The sequence below is a fragment of the Cajanus cajan genome, chromosome 11 (genome assembly GCF_000230855.2).
Source record: "Cajanus cajan strain Asha chromosome 11, NIPB_CcT2T_4, whole genome shotgun sequence".
Lineage (NCBI taxonomy): Eukaryota > Viridiplantae > Streptophyta > Magnoliopsida > Fabales > Fabaceae > Cajanus > Cajanus cajan.
The window spans coordinates 30273110-30294169 of record NC_138527.1 but is presented as its reverse complement, the minus strand read 5'-3'; the positions used below and the strand labels follow the sequence as shown (position 1 = coordinate 30294169).

The window sequence follows — 21060 nt, the reverse complement described above, 5'->3', positions numbered from 1 at the left end:
ACACTCCTTTCGTTTTTTTCTTCTTCTGATTTTTCATTGTACAAAACTGTATATACTTGTTGTACAAATTCAATTTCTCAAAAAATGATTTTGTCATCGTGAGCATATATATTCTTTCGTATTACACCACAAGAAAATTGTCATACAATAAAAACTACTTTTACCTACATAATAAATATAATATATATTAGTATATTGTTAAAAATGTGTAGGTATAAACAATAATGACACACAAAATATGTTGTTAAATCTCTTTCAAAATCAATACTAAAATTATATATAATTATATGTCAAATAGATATATACCTACACATATTATACCTATAGTGATACTTTTTGTATGTCACTATATGTAACATTTATTGTAGTATTAGCTCATGTCAAGCCAAGAACAAGGTTGATTTTTGGTTTTGCAGGTAAAGTCTAGCATTAGAGGTAAGGTACAAATGCCATTCCTTTTATTTGCACAAATGACAAGGTTAATATATATATATATATATATATATATATATATATATATATATATATATATATATATATATATATATATGGATTCACTTATTTCATGAGTAAGTTTAAAGAAATTATTTTATTCAATAACTTATATTTTAGTTTAAATTTTAATGATTCAATTGTTAAATTAAAAGTTTTTAATGTATAGATTAAATTTGTAAATTTAAGAAAAAATTCATATAATTCCACCTCGTTATATAAATTTAAATAAACATATTAAATATTTTTATGATTATCTGTTAATTTGAATTAATGAAAGAAATATCAAATAATTTTTAAATTTTTAAAAAATTGTAAACTTAATATATGCATTAAAAAAATTTAATTTAACAATTAGATAGTTAAAATTTTATGTAAAATGAGTTATTAAGTGAAATAAATCTAAAAAACTTATTTTTAAAGTAAATGAATTCTATATATATATATATATATATATATATATATATATATATATATATATATATATATATATATATATATATATATATATATATATATATATATATATCACACGTATTGTACAATCTTGTCATTCTATGCAAGTAAAAAATATCTACAACACAACAAAGACGCGCACTTTCTGTGATTTTTTTTATATCGAAACCTGAAATGGAAAATTAACAAGGATGACAAAATCAAATATTCTTTTTTAAGTGAAATTTCCTCGGAAAATTTGTATTCTTATTTATTTATCATTTTTAAAGTTCAAGATAACATTTTTTTTCTTTTGTCAAATTACACCCATTCTTTCCGCCTATTTTTTAATTTATATATATATATATATATATATATATATATCATGGAAATGGAAATTAAATAATATACATGATAGAAATGAAAAAGGGTACAATAATTTTATTTATTTTTTGATAATTACTATACAAAAACAGGGGGAAAAATTATGTCTTGGTTTCTCTATAATAACCTTAAATAATTCTTGAGAGAAAAAAAAGGGAAAAAATGTAAGAAATGTCTATTACTTGTATGGATACCGTTAATTTTTTAATATTTGTAATTATAGTCAAACATAGTAGAACTACCTAGCACATTTTATAAAAGAAAAAAGTACAACTAAGTTAGACTACATTTAGCAATCCCTTATACATTTACCAGTTTTATTAATGTTTAATCTTTGTTATACAACTTAGCTGATAAACTTTAGTAAATTAGTAGAGTCTGCCAAATAATATTTTATTCATTAACAAGACTAAAATTCAAAGCTCAGTTTTACCGAAACCAACAACATGCTGATATCTGCCCCTTTAATTTTGAAACAACAAATTGCAACAATTAAGAAAAGCTTGGCCAGCTAATGATCTGGCCTTTAGTAGCGGGGACACTAGTATACTATCAAGTCTCTTTTTAGTTGTCGCAACCAGTTTGGCTGCATCCTTAATTAAGTATTAAATACGGTGTCCAAATAACAAAACACCTTTTCTTTTGTGGCATCCGGTTGGGTTGCTTTTACACCTCATTTGGTTAATAACAACCACTTTGTTTGTACGTTGTACCTTGTAGTAGGTAATTAAAAAATGTTATGATGTATATATAACAAATTAACAATACCGTAAAACAAAGCTTAGACTTACTAACATCTCCCTACTTGTTTTTATCGCAATTTTACAACGGAATCATTGCTATTCACATTGTTACCTGTAAATTGTCTTCTAGAGACATCATTACTCATTAGATGTTAGCAATGCTGAGGTGTTGGTCCACAAATAATTCAAGTTATCTTTCGGGCATTAAATAACTAACGAGGTGCAACAACCAATGTTCCAGCTTGGCACCCGCCCACCAAGATTAAAGTCAATGAATTAATAAAATAAAATTAAAAAAATAATAATAAAAAAAAAAAAAACACACACACACACACAATCCTCAGCTAATCATTGCACTGGTAATCATAAATTCTAGCAAAAGTCTAAGGTTCTCAGAAAGAATCGAATGCCTATCTTACATATACAAGGTGAATCATTATGCGAATTGGAGACGGCAGGGACCAAAACTAAAGTAAAATAAAAAAAGCTAAACGTGAATGTCACAACGATATAGGTTAAAAGGCATACTGCAATAACTAGACTTAGCCCGATTCCAGCAATTAAAATTTGGAAACATGAAAGTACAATTAAGCAAGAAATTACCTGACCCTATCCTCCAATAATTTGCCATTACATGTAATGTAAACAAAAATTACAATCCGCGCAAAGAGTTAACCATGCTTCTTCAATAAATCAAACAATTTACAAGTACGAATTCTGAAGATGAGCTACTGAGAGACAAATGAAAAGGGGGGAAGGGATTATACATAAACAATGAGTTGTTGTCATCCTTGATATCATGCTTGAGTGACAAACATAAACGAAACCTTCCGACGACATTTGGTTGTTGCTTTGGTCTTCCTCTTAACTTGCACAAGTAATAAACAATCAAAAGGGTGCAGACCAACTGATTATAGTTTTACTTTGGAATGCAGAGTTGACAATGACAACCAAATGATAGAATAATTCATTACTTATCAATACATGAGTGACAGAAGTTCTTAATTCTCCAACTCTCACCTTAGCAAGCCTTTCTTTTATCAACTCTTAAGTGGAGGTTATACCATTTCTTTTTCTTAGGCCGATCTCTTGTACTCCTCTTTTCCTTTGCTGGGCCATCTTCTTTTGCCTCCTTGGAAGAACTTTTACTTCTGCTCCTACTTGTACTACGCCTTAAAGGAGTAATAGTGTATGATGCATGTATTTCATTTCTATTCTTCAGTAGTTCATCAATCTGCACAAGAATAAATAGCAAAGTTCAGTGACTTCCATTTGATGAGATTTTGTTCCGGGCAGGGGGAGGGGGCATGATGCTGCATAGAAACTGTTGTAATACAAGAACTCACTGCTTGCATTTCATGTGCATATCTGCTAGTCATCTCTGAGAATTGAGCCAAAACCTACAAAGACCCAGCATGAGATTCGATGAAAAGTAAAGTAATTACAACCATACAGATTCTTGTATCAAAGTGCACACCTCCCGATATTCTGCCTCAAACTTTGATATTTCTGCCCTTTTTGACAAAATTTGAGCTTCTATATTTCTTAAATTTTCTTTTTCTTCACTAAAAGGGGCAGCACACAGGGCTTCTATTGTATAGTTTGCACTTTTGAAAAAGTTGTCACCTAGAAGAAATTTGACGGTCAATTCCTATAATGCAAAATTACAGCAAACAAACATCCCAGCAGCACTGGCCCACTGGGCAGAAAATATTTACCATAAACAGCGAATACATGGGTACCAGCCTTCAATTCTGTTAATTCACAAGGCTGAAACCCATCCAGTTTTCTGAAAAATGATGTATCTGGATCCTTAGCAGCAGCTATCTGTAGAGAAATAATTCAATGACCAAATTTAAAAATAAATAAATAAATAAAGATAGAAAAATTTTAAATTGAATACTGTCCCTTTTACAGTAGTTACTCACGGAGTTCATTGTTTGATCCAACCGATAAACAGGAAAACCAAGAAAATACATCCCAGCAGAGGTAACCTTCCCTGTTTTTGCACTGTCTTCCTACAACAATTAGTAATGTCATAGAATGTCACCAGAGAGACACAATCATCAAATGAATAAACATTACATCAGAAATAATTAATTCCTCAGGGGGGTGGGGGGGGAGAGGAATACAATCATTATGTTTACAGACATACAGGAGAAAATGTATAATACCTGAAGTGCAAGACTCAAACCACCATTGTCTTCCTGATCGAAATACAATAACTGTGGAAAGGTAATAAACACCATACAGAAAAGATTATTTATAAACCTAATAGATTAATTTTTTGAAATAATAAAAAAAATATATGAAAAACAACTAGAACAATAGTATAACCACACACATCAATATTAATATCATCAGGTTGAGCATAACTCATGCAATCTTCATTGAATGACAGATTTAAATTCCAACCTTGAACTTGCTTTTGTCTGACGACTGTACTCGACAAACAAAACCAGCTCGTGCTTCTGCCTCTGTTATTGTAACTGAATAGAAGTGTGCACATTGCTTCTCAACCTGTCAAATGAAAGCATCAAAATAAAAATAAACATAAGAAAATTATGACAAAAAAAGGATTAATGAATTTAAAAAAGCAGCAGCTCACCCTTTTAGATATATAATGTCCCAATGGAAGTGGACGAATGTTCACTGCACCATTGAGTGCCTCTTCCAAAACAGTTGCAGATACAGTTGTCTTGATTGGCACACCAAGTTTACTGTCATGCATGGAGAAAGTAAATGATGAAAAGGAGGGAAAAGGAGGGAAAAGAAGGGAAGAATTACGGAAAAAAAATAAAAGAAATATTTAGCAATGTTATAAGCATTCAACAGAAGAAAAGGACTTGCAGGCGAAGAGGAAGAGAAGCACATTCAATCTTTCTAGTTTCTACCTAAAAAGTGCTGCAAACATTGTATTGACAGCACCCAAACTTGAAAGATCTAACTCCAACTCTTGGTTATCTGATTCCACAGCCTACACGCAAACATGACATATTTCAGTATCAATGATCCATTTGAAGAGATTGAAGACTACGTTTCCAGGAAAAAAAGATTGGGGACAAAATTGGTAACAAATCAGAATCTTCAAAATGCGATGAAAATCCAAATCTGAAGGATTGATGACACTCCTAATGTCTTGATGTTTGTAATAGTATCAAATCTTATATCACCTCAAAGCCAGCTGAGTCATACTGACGCCGCTTGTCAGGATCTGACAGGATATTGTAAGAAAAGGTAACCTCTTTAAACATATCAGCTGCTTTAGGATCATTAGCATTCTTGTCCGGATGATATCTGAAATGAAATAAATTTAGCTAATTAATAAATTAACCAATCCTGTTCAGATGAAAAGAAGACAGGAAGAACAGTCAACTAGAGAAACCAGGTGAACCTGAAAGTGTATTAATTTATTCTAGTAAAACACCTTTAATACATTAAGTTTAACTGTAAGCCGGTATCAGATGCACGATGACATGATCAGAGGCTTCGTTCCTACATTACATTATTTTTGGAAGGTTATTTGGGCGTGTCTAGATGAACAATTAGCAAGTATTCAAATCGTAAAACAAACAGGTGCCCTGGATAAAATCAAATGAAGGCAAAAAGTGACTTTTCTCGAAAGTTCTATTCTAAGATTTTAAACAGCCTCTGCTCCTTCCTTTCTCCAGATTAATATGACTACATCACCTAAAACTGATTTCAGGTTCTAACACCGAAATTATTCCCTCAACAACTAAACAACCTCCAAAGCACCTTATTCCACATAAAATAGAATTATATTTGCAAAGACCACCAGACACATATTATTCAACACTCGGCAGTTAGAATCACCCTTACAATTATACATAAATAATCCCAAGCACTGACTACTTCTACCAATGCCCAACCACAACATGAAAGTTAAAACCACTTTTGCCAATCATCTTCACTACAATCAAGATTTTAAATACCTATCGCAGTTTCATCATAATCCTTACGGACAATTGCTGCCGAAATCGTGATGTCAGACCATTTTCTTAACCTTGATTGTAATATATCTACCTATCTATCTCTATATGATTTTGAAGAAAAAAAAACCAAGTTCTGCAGCTGTTTGAACAAAGCGGCTACAACAGCTTCTTCAAGAGACTCTGAGAATTAAAATAAAACATATTCTTTTCGTGAGTAACATAAGCATCAGCTAGAGGCATGATTGAAGGAAGAAAAACATTTTTCAAACACATTAATCTCAATATTTAAAAAAAAAAAACAAAAAAAAAAAAACTTAATCCAATAAATGTCGGCTGAGACTATAGCACTATCTCCAATCCACTCTCGAGCACACTCAAAAACCAATGCTAAAATCAAGACGAACCACAACCTCAAACAAACACCAAACAAGAACAAAGCAAAAGCGCGAGCAGGGAATCTAAACGCACTTGAGCGCCATTTTGCGGTAGGCGGTTTTGATTTCCTGATCCGTGGAGTTGCGCGAGACGCCGAGGACCTCATAGGGGTCCCGCCGGAGCTGCTTCTGGGCGGCGCCGTCGTGCTTCTCGGACTTGGAGCGGTGGCCCGTCATCCTGCGGCGCCGTCAACGAAACGACGCGGTGCGCGCGCGTATTCGGCTTCCGCGGGTCGAGCAAAACCCTAGAAGTGGAGTTCCGACGCAGAGAGAGGCAACAGTCTAAGGGAGAATCGAGATCGAAGGGGAAGGGGAAGGGCTAGGGAGGGAGTGATATGGTCCCGCGCGGGTGAGTGACGGAGAAATGTTGGAGCATTGAGAAAGCGTGGCGGTGACGGTGAGATCCAAGCTGGAGCTGGAGCTGAGCTTAGAAGAGGAGAGAGAAATGAGAAGAGACAAGAGCAACAAGTTAGAGAGAGAGGAGAAGAAATTGGAGGGGGAATTGGAATTAACAATATTTGGTTTTTTTAATATTCATTTTAATTTTTCAAATAATAGTAATACTACTGGTGGCTGGTGCTACTGCTACTGTACTTTTTTCTTTTTTCGAATTCGGATGTGATTTGGGAAAGGGTAAGGTGCGCAGGGTGCGTAGTGCGCACGGGGGAGGTGGACGTTTGACAAGTGGGTCTCATCTCTCAACTGACACGCGATTTGGATTGGGTTCATTGCGTTGCGTCCCGGAGATACCTCTCATTAATTTATGCTAAATGCCTTTTAATAAGTGCCTTATTGTTTCCAACTTTTTAACAGAAACTCATCCTGTTATGATTCTCTTCCTATTTTTACACTCGCCTCTCACCTTCTTCCTAAATCTCTTCTTGTTTTTATTTTTTTATTTCCAAACCAATATATTTCTCCACTATTTGTCTTTACTACGACGGAATTTAGTGTGCTTAGATGGTGAAACTTTCGAGAGTAATTTAATTTTTTTTATGAATTTTAAATGTTTGTTTTTATATGATTATTTATAATAAATAAGTATTTTTTAAATATATTGATGTAAATAGCTATTAAAAAATATATTTATTTTAAATAATTATTTAAATTTATATGTAGAAAATATATAAATCAACAATTAACTAGCATTTTAACCTATCTGATGTACATGATAAAGGTTTATTTTTAAAATATCAAATTATATTTTAAAATGTAACATTGTGTGTCTATGCTTTTATGTATTTTTTAATGATTTATAATGTTTTGTGGTGATTTAAGTTATGTTATGTCTTGAGTTATTTTATAGAGCTTTAAAGGTTATGAAATATTTGAGAGTTAAGTTGTTTATAATTATTTAAGTAAGGTCCAGAATGATCAAAAATGGAAAAGATATATAAAATTTTCATAAAATATAAATTTTATAAGTTTATTTTTTAAAATTCTAGAGAAAATTTTTAGAGAAATGAACTATAGAGATAAGGAAGACTTTTCTTCTTCTAACTTCACTAGAAGCGACCTTACTTCCCCTTGAAGTTGAGGCCAAGTTGTATAAGTTGATATTCAAGCTGAAATAGTTTGAATTTGTATAGAGAAGCCAACTTTTAAGGGTTTGAGTATTCTTCCCTTTTTATTTAATCTTTGTTCGGCAAAAAGTGTGGCTCGAAGGATAAGTCGTCAATTTATGAAGGCCAAAAGCCTATTAAAAGACATTTTTACTCAATGACACATTGGTTGCCTAATGAGAATATGTGATCATGGTGAACACTTAAAGTTATGTAAAGCGACATTATCGTCATTAGGTGAGCTTGAGTTTTTGTTGGTGTGAGTTGTAAACTCACTAAGTTAAGGTGTATTAGCTAAGCGAGCTAAGGCCTCTAACCTAGACCCATAATTTCTTGGGCACCCGATGAGAGAAGTTGCATTGGGCAAGGGGTAGGTCAGAGAGTTCCACTTGCCCAACAAGATGTAGCTTGCTTAGCGAGAGGAGGAAGAGAAAGTTTTGTTCAACCATTGAGTTATAGCTCACTCAACGAGAACTCCTATTGTTGGTTTGGTTGCTTGATAAGTCAAAGCCTGCCTGATAAGAACCCTATTTTTTGAAACTTTAAGTTAGGGGATTTTATGTTGTTTTTCTATGAAGTTCTTTTTTACTTGAGTTGATATATATGTTGCAATGAGGTGAATGCTAATAGATTTCCTACTACAAAAAAAATGCTGATTTCCGACGGAAATTTCTGACGGAAATAGGTAAATTTTTGACGGATTTTTCTTTTTCCGACAGATTTCTGACGGATTTCAATCCGTCGGAAAAAGTGGCGTCGGAAAAAAAATCCGTCGAAAATAATTTTTCTGACGGAAATTTCCGACGAAAAATTCTGTCGGAAAAATTCGTCGAAAATTTCCGACGGAAAAATCCATCGGAAATTATAATTTTTTTAATTTTAATAAATTTATTAATGTAACAACTCTTATATTTGGCCTCTCAAGGGTTCTATTTCACAATATTTCACTGTTTAGCGGGAAACTTCCCAGAAGGTCACCCATCCCAGTACTACTCCAAGTCAAGCACACTTAACTGTGAAGTTCTGATGAGTAAGCTACCGAAATGTCTATGTATGTTGTCAATATAACTTGTACAAATTAATTCATTTAAGTCATCCTCAAATATACAATCTCATATTTATACTATAATAATAATATATAATAATTTTATATTACGAATAATAATAATAATAATAATAATAATAATAATATATTTAATTATTCTTTATTTATATGTACTTACTTTTATAATTAACATCTACTTATTTTTATTTAAAATTATAATTTAAATTATTTAATTTTATAATTTCTAATGATAATATAATTTATAAAATTATAAATATTTATTTATTACATACTTATAAATTAAATTTTAATATTTTAAATAAATTATTAATTAATTTAATATATTTATTTACCTTAAATCAAACATATAAAATTCAAAAAATATATTTCTCCTTATTTTGTTTCTAATTATCAATTATTAATAAAATACTAACTTAAAATCTTATCTAATTATATATAATATTTTCATATCAAATTTAAAACCAGATATTAGTTATATATGAGGAGGGTTCAAACGACTGCAGTGTAACTTTTACTAAGTGTTACACCACTCAATAACTTTATATTAAATATGAATTTTGAAAATCCAACCGTTAGATTGAAAGTTCATATCTCTTAGATCATATATATCAAATTTTGTTTAAATTGAACAACAACTTGAAGGTAACAAGGTGTTCATATTTTAGTATATTTTGAAATGTGTATATTACGTCAATTTTATTTTATGATAATAAAGTATCAAATCATCTTAGATTAATATAAAATTTGATATATATGATCTAAGAGATATGAACTTTCAATCTAACGGTTGGATTTTCAAAATTTACATTTAATAACAAGTAATTGAGCGGTGTAACACTTAGTAAAAGTTACACTAGTGTCATTTGAACCCTCCTCTATATATATATATATGTGTGTGTGTGTGTGTGTGTGTGTATATGTGTGTGTGTGTAGTGTGTGTGTGTGTGTGTGTATATATGTGTGTGTGTGTGTATATGTGTGTGTGTGTATATATGTGTGTGTGTGTATATATATATACACACACACACACACATATATATACACACACACACATATATATACATACACACACACACACACACACACATATATATATATATATATATATATATATATATATATATATATATATATATATATATTAAATGTGACTTTTACAAAGTATTACACTACTCAATAACTTTATATTAATCCAAGATGATTTGATACTTCATTTTTATAAAACAAAATTGATGTAATATATTCATTTCAAAATACACTAAAATATGAACACTTGGATTATCTTCCTGTTGTTGTTCAATTTTAACAAAATTTGATACACACGTATAAAGTGATATGAACTTTCAATTTAACGGTTGAATTTACAAAATTCACATTTAATATAAAGTTATAGAGCGGCATAATACTTAGTAAAAGTTACACTAGTATAATTATAACCCCCTATATTATATATATATATATATATATATATATATATATATATATATACATACATATATATACAGGGACAAATGCACGTTTGGAATAGTGAGGCACTTGCCCTCACTACTATTTGACATATACATAATTTTTTATCTAAAAAAATAATATATTTTAAAAAATAAAAATTATATTCTAATAAAATAAATATATAGATTCATAAAAAATGTTTATTTATTTGATATCTGTCAAATTTTTGAAGGAAATTAATTCTCATGTGATAAAATTTTTTTCTTAATAATGAATTAATTTTTTTAAAAAGTTTAATTATAATATATATATGTATATATATATATATGTCTTAATATTCACATATATAATGTAATATATTAAAAAAAATATTTTTTTTGATAAAATAAAATTTGCAGCATGCATGTTTATCTTTTGTGTTTTTTATTTATTGTATACGTTGATTGAAAAAATCAAAATAGTAAAATTGTATACATTGATTAAAAAAATCAAAATAAGAAAAATCATAAGATTTATGTTCCATTTAGAATTGTTATTATAAGATATATTTTAAAATAAATTATCATCTAAAAATATATATTAGATATTAAAAACATATTTATATCATAAACAAATTAAACTTTATTTTTATAAATTTAACATATTTATTTTTATATTTTTAATAGTGTTAAATTATTATAAAATAAGTCTTTATGATTGTAGTTCTACCCAAACATTTAAAAATTGTCTATGATAGATAAATAAGTCATACTTAAAATATATATTTTTAAAGAAAGTTAGGTTCAAACCAAGTAAATTATAATAAAATATAGTATGACCAAATTTATTTTCATCTTTAATACTAATCGTAGATATAAAAAAATTGTAATAAATAATTATAATATATATTTATACCTTTAAAAGATATATAAAATTTTTAATGCTACAAATATATATAAGAAATTAAAAATAATAAATTAAAAAAAGAAATTAAAAATAAGAATTAAAAATAATAATTAAAAATAAGATTTCCGACGGAAGATTCTGTCGAAAATTTCTGACGGAAAAATAAATCCGTCGGAAATTTCCGACGGAATATTCCGTCAGAAATTTTCCATCGGAAATTTTTTCCGTCGGAAATTTTCGACGGATTTATATTTTCGTCAGAAATTTCCGACGGAAAATTTTCGACAGAAAATTCCGTCAGAAATTTCCGACGGAAAAATAAATCCGTCGAAAATTTCTGACGGATCCGTATCCGTCAGAAATTTTCCATCGAAAATTTACATTTTTTTTGTAGTGTCCATATGTTTCTTAAGTTGCTTTAATATGTTATAAAGTTGTCAGTATATATAAATTGTTGAGATGTGATGAGTTGATTTAGTTGTTGACTTAAGTTGACTGTGAATATTGTAAAATATAAATTCTTTAAGTTGCTTAGTTGTGTTAGGTTAGTGAGTTGAGATGTTTATGTTGTATGCATTGCTTGTCCCAAGTTGAAAGTTGAACTTAGAAACTAGAGAAGAGTGAGTTGTTTTGAGTTGGAAGATCTCATTGTGAAGATGTGAATTGTCGTACTCTAAGAGCCTAATGGTGAAAATCCTTCACTGAGAGAGTTGGTTCTTAAAGGGAGAGTTGTTTTGCAAAGTTGTCTCATCTAAATTCTTAAGTTAAATATAGCACGGGGACAAGGTCGAGTGATACATGTTAATAGTGACCAATAGAGTAAGATATGAAGTGGGAGCCAAAATTCCTAATCAAGTGTCACTCTACTCATGCTCAATGCCAACTAGGCAGGGAGTTTACATTTACTTACATTGAGTGTCACTCTACTCATGCTCGACGTGACCTTGGCAAATAAGTTTCTTCTCTTTCTCGTGTGCCTACACTTGGCATGGGTTAGCCTACATCGGATGTCATTTTAATTATACATGACACTTTTGAGACATTTTATCCTCTTTCTGTTCAAGGTATTTTATAAGTATGATCATTCCAACATCTTCCCTTTCTTTTAATCACAATAAGATCTAGTGAATATGTTTCCCAATACACAAAATTCTTTTGAGAAAATGAAACTTCTTTAGTAAGTCAATCAACTCATTGATTTTCATCTCTATAAACATGATTGAAAGAAACCTATCAAGGTGACATAAATTGAAAAAATATTAAAGAGTTTAAAATTTGAGATACAGATAAAATCTAAATGTGAAAGAAATCTCAAGTTTTGGTCTATTAGCATACTTAAATTAGGAATTTAATTAGAATCATTTAAGACAAATGAAAGAAGGAGTAATTAACATTTTAAAATGTAATTGTCATGTTATAATATCCCATTAGATAAACTAACAAAACTGTAAAGGGATAGCAACAAATTATAGGGATCTTTATATAGTATTTTTAAATATAGGGACCTAAATAAAAATCTAATTTTTTTTTACAAACTTATGAATTAACCTTTTACTTTATTATTTCTTCAATGGGAGATAGGTGTATGCAAAAAATCCAAATTGATTTGAATCAATTTGATTCGTATTGAAAAATTTGATCTATTTTGAAAAAATTTGAACCGATCCACTTTACAAAATTAATTCAATTATCTAATTCATTTTTATAAAGTGGTTCGATTCGATTTAAAAAAATGATTCATATATAAGTAAAAAAAATGATAACTGCATCATACTGAACCGATCCAATTTAAAAAAGACTGATTCATATTAAAAAGAAAAACAAATCAATCCATTTTATAAAAAAATAGATCAGTTAACCGATTCACTTTTATAAAATAGATTAGTTTGATTTAATTTAAAATTTTCAAAAATTGATCCATAAAATCCCTAATACAAGAAACATCAAGATACAAAGTATCTCTTTCATTAGCGGGGCTTAGGGCAAGTAAGGGGTGTAATGTAAAAATTGTGGTGTGGGATGGGAGGAAAAAGTAAAGGTGGCATAATACCAAAAAGATGGAGGTGGGAGAAGTTTTTTTTTTTTTTTTTTTGTTATTAATACTTCTACATGGGGTAAAAACAACCAATATAGAAAATCATATTATTTTACAACGTGGACATTTATATTAATTCTTTAACCAATATATAATGTCTTTTTTTTTTAACTAATGTAATAAATTCCTTATACTATTAATAGACTTACCTTATTCAAACAAAATTACTTTCAATAAAAGATATATTTGTTCTATCAAGCAACTATTTAAAATAATTATAAAAAAAACATATTAAGTACATTCATATTGTATTTTTACACTCATTTCTATTACAGTAAAAATATTAATTTTTATTAGAAAACCTTTCATAACTATCAAATTGTTGGTTGATAGAAATTAATTATTCATATACTTTACAACTATTGTAAATGGTGTAATGGTTCTTCACATTCTTGTTCCATAAAAATAAGTGCTTATAGTGCGCACCCGGTGCATGGAAAGATTGCTTCAGTATTGTTAAATCATTTCTCTCCACCATGAAACTTTCAAGTTTAAGCCATTGGAAAAGGTGGTGAATAAGATGGCTGAAAAATCATTAGCAACAGCCATAATTAATGTTACTAAGCCAAGCAATTGAGATAACAATCAGTAAAGTGGGTCTCGTAATGAATATTGGCCTTAACAATATTCATCATTTTCACTATGACTCTTAATTTATTTATTTGCCTCTTCAAGACAGAATTGAAGAATAAACTTTTTGAGCACGTGACAGATTTGAAAGACCTTCAACTTAGAACATTTATCCATGGTAGACACCAAAAGTAACAAATTATTAGAGTCCCCACTTTGGTATGGTAAACTGAGTAAATATGATTGGGATGATGCTAAAGAGGACAAGCTATATTTCTTGCTATGGATACAAACGGAAAAGGGTCTTGTTGCAAATCTGAAAAGGTCACTTAAAAGTTTACCTTTGTGGGTTCAAGAAATGACAACTTAAAAAGGTATATTTCGAAGTTTATGCATGCATGTATCGGTGTTATCAAGTAAGCCATTACGCATTTTGATTTACCATTGTCCAAATTACAGCTAGTGAGTGTGATGTTACATAAATTGTAAAATAGAGATTTATACACACATCCATTGACCTAAAATATTATAATTTTTTTTATTATATTAGTATTATTGGCTATAATTGACATAATTCTCCATAAAATTTAAAGTTTTAGTTAATTGGTTTTAGTTCTAGCAAAATTCAAACATTTGATTGTAGTTTCACAAAATTATAAAATTTGATTTTATTAATCATAAAAATTAAATTTAAATTTTAGCTATTAATTCAAAGTTTTATTCATTGGCACAGTTGACTTCACTATCAATATCACACAACATCATTCAAATTGTTATGTCAAAACATTTCAAAGAGACTATTTTACACTTATTAATAGCTGACATTCAAGATCTGCAAAAATCGTCTACTAAAGGAATGATACTAGTTAGTGTTGCAATGTTGTTAATTACTAAAAAGTATGAAGGTGTAAGCATTAGAGATTTTAATATCAAACTTGGATTTACATCATTCGTTTTTTAGTTGTCAGTCCTTAATAATAGTTTGAATCAAAATTTTATAATTGGATCATTCATTAAATAAATTAAGATAATACTTAAGATTTTATTGTCTAATTGTGATTGAATAAAGATTAAACATGTATAGTATCAAGCAATATTAAACAAAAAAAAAAACACAATATTCTTAGTTATGATATTATTAGTAAAGGGGTAAACTTGGTGTGTTGAGATAAATTTATAATATTTTTTACACCACCTATAAACTTTACAAGAGTCATTTTTATGAACCAATAATAATAATAATAATAATAATAATAATAATAATAATAATAATAATAATAATAATAATAATAATAATAATAATAATAATAATCGGAAGAAGAAATATTATAATAAAAAACCCAAATAGTAATTATATATAAAGTGTATTGGAAAAGAACAAGTTTATACATGTAAATCTATTATCATACAATTTTAAAAATTATTACATTTTTTAATTTTAGCTCAAAAAAATTATTCTTATTGCATATTTCCTCTAAATTAAAAATTAGTGGGACACAGCTAGCATAAAATAATTTAGCGTGGATGCAATTCATATTTTGAATCTCTAGATCATGTTTGAACATCAGTACGTGTCGACATATTTGGCACAATTTGGTTAGACTCATGCTTGTTGTATTAATTCCACATGTTGCTTTCTTATTTAATATATTTATACCCCTTTTTATGTATAAAAAATGAATAATTGAGCGGAATATATATGAAGATTTCTAAATTCTGATAGTTGAATTTTGAAATAAAATGATTTAAAATCTAATTTGAATACGCAATCCAATTTTTATCTACTTTTTACAAATAGTAATAATTAATATGGTGAATTTGGCTTTATTATCGTGTCTCTTTATCTATGTCATTCGTTAATTATTATTTGAATATATTTTGAGCCACATGACTAGTTAACGTAACGAATGGATGCTTGAAAATTATCTAGTGACAATGATGAAAATGATATTTCAACAAATGTAAATAAAAGATCTCATTCTCAATATATGCTTTATGTTTTTTTTTAATATTTTAATATTTTAATTTGAGTGAATATTTATGCTTAAAATGAAGTATATTTTGAGATGCTAAGAACAAAATTTGCCCCATAATTTAGAGGTAGGCTCCATTGGAGTCAGTCCTAATGAAAGCACGGAATCTTGAAACAAAAACAAGACATCAATCATTATCGTCAACACTGCATTTCTTTGTTTGACACTCATGTACGGCTCTCAAATTAGTCACCAAAAAAAGGACATCACAACCTTAATTTCTTAAAGCACATCCGAGACTAAAAATAAAACAATAATATACTTAACAAAGTTGTAGTGCATCAGAAAGAGAATGAACTAGCAAAGTGGAGCATTGCATATAAATGGTGAGACTCACTTTCTCTACTCCACAGATGAGTTTCGTGTGCATGCTGGCACGTATTCAATACTCAACAAAAATGAAACTGAGTAAATTAATGAATTTGTTAGTTTGTTACAATCAATTAATCCTAATGATATATGAATTAAGACAGAGTGAAGCCATGAAATTAAATCATGGAGGAGGAAAAGGAACATCAGGTATGTTAGATCTGTTAATGACATTTCCCAATTTGTGTGGCTTCCTAGCTATCTCTTTAGCACAGTCTGATTTACTGTTTCTAAAAGAGGCATGATGTCAATTTTTATTTACTTTTAATTTATTTCCACAAGAACTCAATGGCCATAAGCTTGCCTTTGTGCTTGCTGATATTGATTCCATTATCTAAAAAGGTTCTTGAGAGTAACCCCCACAAAGGATAAGAATGCATGGCAGGTGCTATAAAACAAACTTTTGATCACATTATCCTTTGATCTTACTTTGAGAAAGACCATATGCATGAGTAGAGAGCGCAAAAAAATTGTTTGAAGGCAAATTAATCAAGGACTTTATGTTTTTGTAAGAGAAAATAAGTGATATATTGATAATATAAAGTAATTTTACACCATTATTTAATCGCAAATTATTATTAATAATTAGATTTTGACTTTTGAAATAAGTAAGTAATGAATAAAACTTAGATATAATTATTTAATTGTAATTAATATTGTTCTTCAAAAACTAAATTACTAAAGTAAAATTATTCAATTTTGATTAGAGAATTGCATCAACCACAACTAAAGAATTGTCAACCATATCTAAATTTTGTTCTTAAGAAAAATGTTATATTAATGATGATATTTAATTATTTGGTAGTGTAAAAGTAGTTTTAAAATTCAGTGCATAACATTAATCGCTTTATAAATCTCCATAGTTTTCACCATATTTTCCCAGTTTTTAATAACTTGGGCTCCTTCATTTGTCTTGGCAGCCCATTGCAGGTTGTGTTGGGAGTATTTATAGACCCATGCAATCGAATAAAAGCCTAAAAAACTGATTAAAAAACCCTAAAATACTGAATAAATAGGTAGTAAACATTTTATTTATAATTATATAATAGTACAAAGTATCACTATTTATCGATGACTAATCTTTAAAAAAATAATTTCTTTTGAATTTAAATGCTTAAACTTCTTGATTGTAATTATTGTAATATAATAAAAAATAATAGTTAAGTACTTTAAAAAATATTATTTTTTTTTGAAAAAATCTATATATTTATTAAGGAGGTAACATAGAGGATGAATGTAGTACCACTTGTCTTCCCCAAACCACAGTTGTAATGTACCAACATTTTGGAGAGGTTGAATGTCAACTTAAACGGCAATCTTCCTAGTGTCGGCGGCACACACGTAAAATGAGGAAATTATATTTTTAATTTATTTATTTATTTATTTTAAAATTTAATTTAGTTTTATTATTTTTAAAATATTTAATTTAATCTTTTAATTTTAATATTGTCTTTCTGTCTAAATTGACACTAATGACATTAATAAAATCAGATGAAATGACAAAATTAAATATTTTTTAAAAAATTAGATAATTAAATTGAACATTTTAAAAATAATAAAATCAAATTAAATATTTTAAATGATTTAATTTCGTCATTTAACTTTTAAATGATGTTCAGTATTATTTTTTCATCAAATTTCATTAATGTTGTAATCTCAATTTGGACGAAAAATTAATATTAAATATTTTTTAAAAATTAGAAGAATAAATTAAATTTTTTAAAAATAGTAAATTAAATTAAACTTTAAAAATAATAAAGAAAATAAAAAATATAATTTAGTCCACGTGAAAATATAAAAACCTCTATATACTCTTGTTGTAAACTTATAATGCACCTAAATTAAATTTAACCCAAAATATGTGATAACTAAACTTATTCTTTCTGCACATATTTATATTTATATTACATGTATTAATAAGTTGCATGTTGTTGCAAGTAGAACTTATCAAAATAACCTAACTATATTCTAATATTCTATCACGAGTAAGAATTAGTTAGATTTCTTTAGTTGGTATTTTTCTATATAAAAACAAATTGTAATTTTGTAATGAATAAAGTAAGTATTTAGGAAGCTTGTTGAGTGTTATAGAATTTTTTTCATCACTTTAATTCTTATTTTTCCATCTTCGCATCTATGATGAACCCTATTTTCAATCCAATTTTGGATCCTACAAGCCACTATGTGCATGTTTAGTTTACAGTTGGAAATCTACAAAATTATGTTGAACGGAAAAGACAAAGATTTTTACTTTTAGTTTATTATATTAGGATGTTTAAATTTTTATTTGTATTGATATAAATTTCTCAAACTCACTCTATTACACGTATTCAAACGAAAATTTAGGAACGTCTTTATATTTATTTTTCTTAATGGAGACAACTACCTTATTGAGTAATAGTGCTTAATATAAAAATAAAATAAAAAAGTGAAACAAGAGTCTTCCTTAGAGGTGTTCTAAGGATTGTTCTTAATCTCTTATTTCTTTTAATATATTATTTTCATTTTTATTTCTAATTAGGTTTTAATATTTTTTAAAAGTTATCAATGATTAAAAATAATCTTATATCATTATTAATTATTTAAGATTAAATTTATTTTTAATCTTTCAAATTTAAGGCAAAATTATTTTTAATCCTAAAATTTAAAATTATTATTTTTAGTTTTTTTAATTTTTAAAATCTAATTTTATTTTCTTAGATCACCAATAATATATTTAAAATTGATAGATTAAGAAAGTTGTGCACCATCAACTAGGTTTAAATGGTATTTTCATTAACAGAAATACCAATAGATAGACTTTATATAATAATATTTGACATATTTCTTAATAAATTTGAGTAAAAAAAACTAAAATAATATATTTTTTTAAAATTATGGGACTAAAAAGACTAATTTTAATTATGAGAAACTAAAAATAATTTTACTTTAAATTTAAGAGACTAAAAACACATTTAAACTAGTTATTTATCATAAATTTGTAATGTAAATTATATGATAAAAATGTTTTTTATTACAAATTTTGATTATAATAAAATTTATATATTTAAAAATATTTATTTATTATAAGTTTTAACTGTGTAAAATAAAAGTTTATCATGCATATTGTACTCAAGAAACACTATTTTTTTTAGAAAATAGAAAATCATTTTTCAAAATAATAAACAAATAATAAGGCCCAAGTCTTCAAAACAGTTGTCTTAATTAAGTATAATACTTTATGTTATTTGTTTTTATTTAAATTTAATGTTTTACCTGGATAACTTACACAGATTTATTCAAACGTGTATCAATATATGCATTAAACAAGTGATATAAATGAATAAAATTATACATCAAAAAATGAAAATAAAAAAATGAATGACGGGTTGATGCTTTGGAAAATTAAATGAAAGGAAGATTTCTGTCTACACTCTACAAACTAACTAGCTTTTGGAGTTAACAATCTCGTTTATTTTTAACTTTCAAGTTTGAATGTCTAATATTATTGCTCCCCTAAATTATAAAGGGGAGTTTGAATCTCTTTAAACTTTGATGGTTTCAAATGTACCTGCGACGTGTGCTTTTGACATGAGAAAATGTTTTAATCTTGATGGAGATCTCACTTTTCTTAAAAGACTAAAATTATTAGAGGATATTAAAGTTTATATTTTAGTGGTTATTTAGTTATTAAAACTTTACGTTTAAGGTTTAATCTTTATCGTAAAAGAGTGTATTAAAGATCTTATTATTCCAAAAAATTTAAAACTATTTTTAGTCAAAATACTGGCTACCACCAATGACTACCTAAAGAAACACTGAAATTCTTTCTTCCTTATTAGTTATCACGTCCAAGAGACAAAGAAGCAACACCTTAATTAATATCCATTTCATGCAACAAAAAAGGACAAATGCTCTTAGATTATTAATCTCTTAAGAATTCTTGATAGATTATTTACCAAGAGTTTTCAAAATGGTATTGATGGAAAGGGTCTTCCTTTTAACATTTGATATTTTACTCTTTGGAATTGTCTGTTGCTTATAAGGTGGAAGAATACAATTTCGACAAATGAAAAATTATGAAAAGAAAAACAATGTAGAAAAATTATATATTTACTTGTCTGACATGGGTTGACTTAACGATTTTGAAATGTAACAATGATCAAGAGTGACTTAAAAGATAAATATTAATTGGAATGTCGTTGAATAGACACTAAAGTTAAAAGTCCTCGTATGATATATTTTTTTTCCTAATAATATTTTAAAACCATTTTCATAGTTTTTGGTACTTATTTTTATCGATCATATGTGTGGTTTTTTTCCTCACTCTTTGTTTTTTGGGGCTACGTGTGTAATTAATTAAAGTTATTTATGAGAAAAAATATTTATTATGTAAAATAATTGTTAAACTTCGTGTAATATGGAAAATTAAATAATCAATCATATTAAAAAAATGATTAACTACACTTGTATAGCCCAGATCATGCCCAATGGTCAACAAATAAATCCAAATCAAATCTGGGCCACAAGTTACAAGTCCAAATGCAAATTTCAATGGGTCTTTGTCTGTACCCCTTTGAGTTATTTGGACCATAAAAATCAGATTAATTT

The 21060-nt window shown here is 27.9% G+C and overlaps 1 protein-coding gene across 3 annotated transcripts; it reads right to left on the bottom strand.

Annotated features, from left to right (window-relative positions):
• Positions 1 to 2641: 2641 nt before the first annotated feature.
• ARL1 (ARG1-like 1) lies at positions 2642 to 6962 on the bottom strand. 3 transcript variants are annotated; one of them, XM_020361945.3, is made up of 12 exons: positions 6476 to 6962; positions 5228 to 5351; positions 4949 to 5031; positions 4663 to 4774; positions 4470 to 4574; positions 4229 to 4279; positions 3983 to 4072; positions 3773 to 3881; positions 3532 to 3680; positions 3401 to 3454; positions 3075 to 3288; positions 2642 to 2922 (listed from the first exon to the last, which is right to left on the bottom strand). In XM_020361945.3, the coding sequence occupies exons 1-11, from the start codon at positions 6616 to 6618 to the stop codon at positions 3076 to 3078; spliced, it is 1233 nt and encodes a 410-aa protein (XP_020217534.1). In that variant the 5' UTR covers positions 6619 to 6962; the 3' UTR covers positions 2642 to 2922; position 3075. The 3 variants fall into 3 exon arrangements, with proteins under 3 accessions (XP_020217534.1, XP_020217535.1, XP_082922722.1); XM_020361946.3 differs by having other exon boundaries at positions 2642 to 2917; XM_083066596.1 differs by lacking the exon at positions 6476 to 6962 and adding an exon at positions 5482 to 5500 and having other exon boundaries at positions 2642 to 3288.
• Between the last annotated feature and the right edge of the window lie 14098 nt (positions 6963 to 21060).

Bases quoted from the DNA above. Each gene is read 5' to 3' on its own strand.
- ARL1 (XM_020361945.3), bottom strand. From the start codon at position 6,618: ATGACGGGCCACCGCTCCAAGTCCGAGAAGCACGACGGCGCCGCCCAG. The intron at 4,575-4,662 runs GTGAGCTGCTGC...TTCATTTGACAG, and splicing joins GACATTATATATCTAAAAGG to GTTGAGAAGCAATGTGCACA. The intron at 3,681-3,772 runs GTAAATATTTTC...AATTTCTTCTAG, and splicing joins CCATGTATTCGCTGTTTATG to GTGACAACTTTTTCAAAAGT.